This window comes from Odontomachus brunneus, unplaced genomic scaffold (assembly GCF_010583005.1).
Source record: "Odontomachus brunneus isolate Ranch 3 - 2012 unplaced genomic scaffold, Obru_v1 Obru_scaffold_151, whole genome shotgun sequence".
Classification (NCBI taxonomy): domain Eukaryota; kingdom Metazoa; phylum Arthropoda; class Insecta; order Hymenoptera; family Formicidae; genus Odontomachus; species Odontomachus brunneus.
The window spans coordinates 429,552-437,886 of record NW_022639601.1 but is presented as its reverse complement, the minus strand read 5'-3'; the positions used below and the strand labels follow the sequence as shown (position 1 = coordinate 437,886).

Genomic DNA, 8,335 nt, shown 5'->3' with positions numbered 1-8,335 from the left:
AAATTTAAAAGTAATTATCACTGGTTCATTACATTACATTAATATTCATCTCATATCGAATGTTGTTGCGTTTTTCAATATCTATCAATAAATTATCTAACGAACACCAAATAAAAGTTTAAATAAAAGTTTTATAACTATTATTTGATGTTTGCTAGGTATGTTATAATATATTGTGAACACATAAGAAGAAATTATGTAAACACAAATCGTAAGAATATCGTTGGAATCATTGGGAATCGCCGCGTGCCGCTCGATCGTCAGGTTAAGCAACACTTTAACGGAGTTATAGATAATGACCGGTGATATACCTTGGGATCGAAATTATCAAGGGAAGATTCACGAAAGTTTGGAGTTGTATATTGACAATTTTCGATACTTAGTAATTTATGAGACATGAGAAAATTAGGAATATAAATATATTTTTTTAAATATTATGATTTTCTCATTTTTCACATTTGCACAATAATCGTCAGTATTTGATTACTATCAATATTTAATAGTGATTTTATTATCAGTATTCATCAGAAATTAAGTACTGACGAAAAAATTACTGAATTATTGGTAATACATAATCACTAATAATTTTTTAGTATTTATTAGTATAATATTCCTGTAAAGGTGTTATCTGGGATTTTACTTTGTATAATAAAACATATTAATAATATTACATATATTATATATTGCATTACAATATTGTTGCACAGTTACACCCTTGTTATACCCTTATAAAAATATCATACTAAGAATCATTGATAATTACTTATTTTCAGTATTAAAAATACTGGATAATAAGTAATTATCAATGATTCTTAGTATAATATTTCTAGAAGGGTATTGCCGCAAGCGGACATTTTACCGTTGCTGCAATGTTGCAGTAGCATTGCAGCAACATTTTGCAACGTTGTTGCAATGTTACAATATTGTAAAACAATAATGCTGTAATGTTGCTGCAACGTTACTGTGCTATACAGATAGTAACGTATGTTCCCAACTTTTAAGGATACAATACTGTTCCTTTTCTCCTTAGACAAAATTCAATCAATGAACAGAGAGTAGAAAGAGAGATCCGTGCCCACACATCTAGCTTTTTTTTCTAGGTCTCTCAACACGAAAGATCAAAGAAGTCTTGCCGAATGCGTACAGTACTATATGTGATTGTTGTGAGAAACAGGCTCCTATTTGAAGACACTAGAACAATACGCTACGCGCGCGTCATATAGCTAACAAAGAAACAATAAAAAATGTAAAATAAAAATTAAATAAAAATTAAATTAAATTAAAATATACTTTAATTAATTAATAATGATAGGGAAAGACAGGGAGAGACGGGAGAGACAGGAGAGACATCTCTTCTGTATTTTTTTTTGTGACCTAACCAACGCGATGACAGCTATTTGTCTGGTAATTTGACAAGCGCAAACGACACGAAGTAAGCCGCAGCTCACATGAAGTGAGCTAAGCGAGAGAACTGCGATCAGCATCGCGGAAAAGCAGTAACAATTAAATCTCTTATAATCTCTAATGCCTTTTTTTAGAGAGGATATATATAATACTACTATGTATGTGTACTAAATAAGAGAGAAGTCCGGTCCCAGAACCACGGTGCGGGAATATATATTTCTATCTTTTTCAGAGTGTATTATGAACGTTATGCGCATGCATCAGATAGATCGTATCCGCCAATGGGAAAATTAAAATATATTGTACAAAGTTGCATGTAATAGGTTACATATGCGATATGCTATAAACATGAGCACGCGAAGATGCTATTTGTAAAATAGTTGATATGAAAAAAGCAGCTGCAAATGAAAATATTGGTTTACAAGGAAGCAACTATTCAGGTTAAGGTATATATCACACACTGACACTTTTACTTTATATATATTATATATATCATCTGATCGTCGCGCCTGCGCACTACGGTCAAAATACACTCCTCGGATATCGTCTGTCCTATTCTAGAACAAGTTCCTCTTAAGCCCGTATCAGACTAAGGATTAAAATTAAGATTTAATTGAAAATTGGCCAATTAGAGCAAAGTTCACCAAATTTGAGCTTAGTGAATTTTGCTCTGATTGACTAAATTTAACCTCAATCCTAATCTGTAGTCTGATACGGGCTTTACAGGCAGCATAGAGCGATTAGCAATATAGTAGTATTACATATATGTTGAAGACCGGCAGCCATCTTTGTTACAGTAAAATATGCCAATATGGTGGCACTATTGACATTCAATATTGTTGTTTCGGGTTATGTTAGAGAGATGTGAAAATGGTATTATCCTGTGTTTTTTGTGGTTCAAAACAAGGGACTAAAGGTAGAACATGTCATAAGTAAGTATACAAGTCATATACTTATGCCATATATTTATGTTTATGTCAGAGCTCGGAACAGTTTGCCAATTTCGGTCAATTCTCGGAAGCTACGTCTTCTATCTCCCTCTTGCCGCGTGGCGGGCCAAGAAAGTGACGGTCGTGCCTCTAAGCTTGGAGCCGCGACTGGTCGTGACCATCACTTCCTTAGCCCGCCGCATGGCAAGAGGGAGATAGAAGACGTAGCTCCCGAGAATCGGCCGAAATTGGCAAACTGTTCTGAGCCCTGATTTATTGATGTCATTCCTTTTTTGTATTTTATTTTATATTATTACTTAGAAATTAATATTTTAGAATAATATTTTTTGTAAAGGTTTCCTTTGAAACATAAGGAAATTTTACAGTCATAGTTGCAAAACATGGGTCTGGAGTCAAACTTTGAACCAAAAAAGCATTTCTTCCTATGCTCTGATCATTTTGAAGAAAAATGTTTTCAAGAAAATACAAATAAGAAATGTCTAAGTATTGGAAGTATTCCAACATTATTTGGTGAATATAAATCACGTTGTATTTACTGTCACTCAATGAAAGGACAGAATAAAAAAAGATCATTTCACAAGTAAGAATTGTTTATGTGCATCTCTTATTCTATGTACAAGAATAGTATACAATTATCTTGATTAATATTTATCTTGAAATATTATTATCTCAAAGTATTTTAATTTAAATATGTTTTTAATAGATTTCCTTTAGATAATTTTGCATTATTGGAGAAATGGATAGCAGCAATAGGACTGAAACATTTTATTCCAAATGAGACAAGTTTACTATGTAATGACCATTTTGATGAAAAATGTTTCCAATCATCAGGATTTGGTTTAGTTCTTAAAGCAAATGCAGTGCCAACTTTGTTTTCATCAGATAGTAAAGGTATAATATATCTATAAATTGTTCAGTTGTAATTGTAAAGTTTTGTGTAATATTAAAATAAATAAATAAAGTATGCATTTTATATGCAGAAATATATACATATATATTGTAGGAACACCCATTAAAATGCAAAAGAATATAAACAATTTATCCAATAAAGTATATGATATTAAGGGTAATCAATTGATAACTCAGCAGCCAAATACAAAGTATATTTCATCAACATATTCCACATCTTCTAAAATTCAAAGAAATGATGGGCCTTCTATTAGCATACCAATACATTCAATGAGAGAAACTGTGATGGATTATTCCTCAGGTATGAATGAATAATTAATATATATATACACACACATACACACACACTCAGGGTGTTAGTTAAATATGTTGCCATACTCAACAGAGCGATTCTTTGGTTTATTTCAAGTAAAAAAGTTCATATAAACATATATCCTAAATGGCTTAGTTTCCGAAATACAAGTGAATGTTCACAAATGTTTGACGAAACGGTAAATTGCGTTGGAGATATCTTCCTGCATAAATATACCTTGCTTCACGTGAGTTACCATTCGCACGATCGTAAACAAAATGACAAAGTCAAAGTCATAAAAAATAGACTTCAGTTCTGATGTTACTGCGATTAGCTTGTGCATACATTTTCGGGCCAAATTGTTTTAGTCCATCAAAACCGGTTTCATTATACCTAAGTTTACAAATTTTGAAATGACAGGTATGTACTTTGCCTTGCAAATGGTAACTCACGTGAGGCAAGGCGTATTTATGCAGAAAGATATCCCCAACGCAATTTACCATGTTGTAAAACATTTTTAAATATTCACCGCTGTCTTCGAGAGAAGTTCTTTTGTAAGGAACACTGTTGATCTTGGAAAGCCTATGACAGTTAGAACACCAGTACTAGAGGAAGCTGTTCTAAATGAAACAGATCATTACTACACGTTTAAATTTTTTTATTTCGGAAACTAAACCGTTTAGGACACATGTTTATATGAACTTTTTTACTTGAAATAAACTAAAGAATCGCTCTGTTGAGTATGGCAACATACTTAACTAACACCCTGTATGTGTGTGTATGTGTGTGTGTGTGTGTATAACACATTTATGCAGACGATTTAATTTTTATATTAAATACTAATAATATATCTTTATGTGAACAGTTGAACACTGCGACGAAAATGTAACACCTTCTACAAGCTTAGCTGCTGAAAAAGGAAACAATCCAGTTCGCAACAAGATACCAGAAACATGTAGAGGTATTAAAAGTCGAATTCTTCATATGAAGCATGATCATCAGTATGCAACATCTCCACAAATGATGAAAATGCAGTTTTTAATGCAGCAGAGACATATTTTAAAACGGCATGTTTTGCGTTTAAGAAAAAAGATTATTTCATTGAAAGACAGTAAGTGAATTACGAAAAGCTCGTGCTATTCCAGATTCTAGTTTAGAGTATTTAGATGCATTTCTATTTCTTAAATTATTTTTATTTTTTATTTTTATGTAACATATTTTTATGTAGAAACTATTGTTCTTTGTTTGGTGTAATATTTCATTTATGCTTGTTATGAATTCACTAAAAAATAAATATTTCTTTTAAAACTTCATTATAAAACAACCACAGACAATATCTCTCCTTTTTCTTATATTATAATTATAATTTTTAACATTTTTTTCATTTCAGATATTGCAAAATGACATTTGCACTGAAATGTTAATGAAAAACGAGAATTCATTGATTTACTAGTAGGTATATAAATTTAATATTCAATATATTTTTTAATAAGGATGAATTTCACTTTTCATCCAAGCAAACAAGATGACGTCTTAATGACGTATTATTGACGTCATCTTGTTTGCTTGGATATTACATTTAAAATTTTATTTTTATTTCTCAATTAATTAAATCTATAATTATATATACTAAATTAACTTTTACATTTTAATGTATTATTAAAGCTCCTGGCTAGTCACCGCGGCCATATTGGTTAGTGACATCAGAAGCGAGAAATTGCACACGAATTTTGCGCCCAAATCATTGCAAAATAAAAAAGATATATTAACAAAGTGACACTTACAATCGATCCTACACACTAAAATGCTCCGAATAGTGTTCATTTCCCGAAATAATCTTTACACTGTTAAATATACGTGTGAAAATCGGCTTATTTTGACAAGAGATCAGTTGTGAGACTTGGTGCGGATTATGATAGAATAAATACTATTATAGTTAAAATATTACAAAAAGTACAGTATCCGGAATATTTTGACACTTCCGTAATTGTATTATGTGTGATAAGTAAGTACTACAGTCCCCAATAAGCAAATTGAGCGCAGATTGACATTAGATTCGAGCTGACCCTGTGGTCAGATCCATAGTCATCTATCGAGCCAATAGGCTATTAGACTGTCTCCAGAACCTGCCGACAGGCTCTGACAGCAGACTTACAGCAATATGCACGCAGAGTTTGTAGACATATATGTGACAGCAGAATGACGGCATATTGCGTGCAGATCTTGTCGTTTCGTAGGTTCTTCAATTAAATCTTTGGTAAAAAATTTTCTCATAATTTTTCATAATTACTCATAGAATGAGCGTTTTCTCATAAATACTCGTAAAATATAATTTAAAAAATTTTTCTATATTATTTTTTCATAATTTTTAAAATTTTCTCTAGCGAGATTCGAACTTGAACCGAAGATATTTTTTGAATAATCGTCCGTCGCCTTACATTACGCCAATTCCTCACTTTATAAAAAGTGAGTATACTCACTTCAAGTTTAAGGAAGAAAAATCTTAAAGTTTGTTTGCCTTTTAAACTGCAAAATATAGACGAAATCGTTTAGCATATAAATAATATAAGAGAGACTGGCACGATAATTCGAAATTAATTTTCTACCAAGGACTGTATAGAAAATCACTGCAATAAAACAGCAGATAATGATATTTTTCCATTATGCTAATAAAATACTGTGCTTTTACATGTGCGAATTAATTTCGTCGATCGTTCAATTCAGATTGTATTAAATTTTATAAAAATCGAAACATGATATCCATACAGCACAAATGTCCGAAATATATTCCAGAGATATCACATTGTCTCTGGAACGTCTCTGGGATGTATTTCAGACATTTGGTGCTGTATGGGATATATTTTCAAATAAACCATCACAAAAATTCTGTAAAAGTTATTTACATGGTGGGACTAATATTTTATTCGGTGTTGCTGCCTTCAGTACTTATTGCATGACGGTTAAATTATTCAGATTTAATGACATAATAACAATTAAAAAAAAAATAACCCAGATAGCACAAATGTCCAAATTCGAGTCATAAGACGTCTTTAGAACATTTTTAAGACAATATCTTATAAACTTGTCTTAAAGATGTCTTAAAGACGTCTTAAAGATGTCTTAAAGACGTCTTATGCCCCGATTTCGGATATTGTGCTGTCTAGAAATAATATGAGAAATTGTATGAAAAATTATGAGAACAATTTTTACTAGGAATGGCATATGTACACCTTTGAATGGCCATTTAAACTGGCCATTTAACCGTTGTACGATTCTATACCTGTATTCGTTTTTTCTCTATTATTGTTGCTTTTTTATAAAAAAATGTATAATACAATTTTAAAAAGTAAAAATTGTTTTTTATTGTGTATATGTATACAATTATTGCACAATATAATTATCTTGACTCCTCTCAGAGTTTTACATGGTGTGCATGTGAAACTACCCCATCTAATGACGTACATATGGCTCTTGATAAAATTAAATAGCCTATCTACGAAACAGAATCTGCGCGCAATTTGCTACCAGTCTGTCGGCAGGCTCTGCACGCAGTCTGTCACCAATCTGTCGTCAAAACAGATTCTGTGTGCAATTTGTTGCCATTCTGTCTAGCCACTATTGACAGACTCTGCGCAAAATCTGCTCGCGCAGGTTTGGCTATCTGGGCCTCTATTCTTGAAATTTTTGCGTATACGTAATTTTCAGTATCAGAGTTCTCAGCCCTGATGATGCAAACTGCAACGTTTGCGAAACGTCGGCATATCGCTGATTCAAGACACGGCTCCATTCCGGAAGCTATATCTAGACATTGTATCAATGGCCGTGAAAGCCTCAAATCTAGTACGTAATTTTCATTGCGCAACTATTTTATGGTATGATTAAACCTGCGCAGTAAAACTTACGTATACGCAACTATTTCAAAAATAATGGCCTGGGGTCAGTAATAACCATAGACTTCTATATACTACTAGACTGCTCTCTAACTCCGACTCAATACATAACCCCGAAAAATATGTACAGAAATCTCGCGCATGCGCCTATTTAGTGTTCCGACATTCACAATGTAGCATCTCGTTTTAGGCATTATTGCACTCTGATAAGTAATTATACATTTGATCACTTATTTTTATAAATTTTTTATTGTGACGTTTTTCACTTTGTACGTACATAAATATTTAAGGCGGCATCGGACATATTACATTTATATCCTCTTTTCTTCTGGAACACCAGTTTCAGGCATACACAGATGTGTTTTTCCCGTACGTAATACATATTGTTCAGGGTCAATTCTACAAAGCACTATATAAGGAAGTTAGCATAGTAGTTATATAGAAGTATGTAGCAATAACGTCGTGATTCGGACGGAAAAATTTAGGTGGCTGTTATACACATACATACACAATTCGCTTTATACATACGATGAACAAAGTTCTTATTCCTATCATTGATGACTCCGCCGTCACCACCGTCAACGCGGACTTCTCGCCAAACTAGCTAAGAGCCTTAGGGGCCTATTCTATAACGTTTAATGATGTTATGTATCGCTGCACAGTTATTTCATAGTACAAAAAATCTGCGCAATGATACATAACGATGTCGTTAAAAGTTATAGAATATACTGCGCTTACCGAATATACATGTGTGTGTGCGTGCGTGCGTGCGTGTGCGTGCGCGTGTGTGTGTGTGTGTGTGTGTGCGCGCGCGTGCGTGTGTGTGTGTGTGCGCGCGTGTGTGTTGTTTGTGTGTGTGTGTGTACACTCACGAGCGAATGAACAACTAG

The 8,335-nt window shown here is 32.8% G+C and overlaps 1 protein-coding gene across 8 annotated transcripts; it reads left to right on the top strand.

The window, feature by feature from the left end:
* Positions 1-1,952: 1,952 nt before the first annotated feature.
* Positions 1,953-5,508, top strand: LOC116850649. Of its 8 annotated transcripts, none has more exons than XR_004379395.1 (7): positions 1,955-2,336; positions 2,689-2,934; positions 3,058-3,245; positions 3,358-3,564; positions 4,421-4,516; positions 4,946-5,011; positions 5,221-5,508. XR_004379395.1 is itself a non-coding variant. In XM_032829170.1 (7 exons), exons 2-6 carry the CDS (start codon positions 2,735-2,737, stop codon positions 4,957-4,959), a joined length of 705 nt encoding a protein of 234 aa, XP_032685061.1. In that variant the 5' UTR covers positions 1,955-2,336; positions 2,689-2,734; the 3' UTR covers positions 4,960-5,007; positions 5,221-5,508. The 8 variants fall into 8 exon arrangements, 6 of the variants coding, with proteins under 6 accessions (XP_032685060.1, XP_032685061.1, XP_032685057.1 ...); XR_004379394.1 differs by having other exon boundaries at positions 4,421-4,666; XM_032829170.1 differs by having other exon boundaries at positions 4,946-5,007.
* Positions 5,509-8,335: the final 2,827 nt, after the last annotated feature.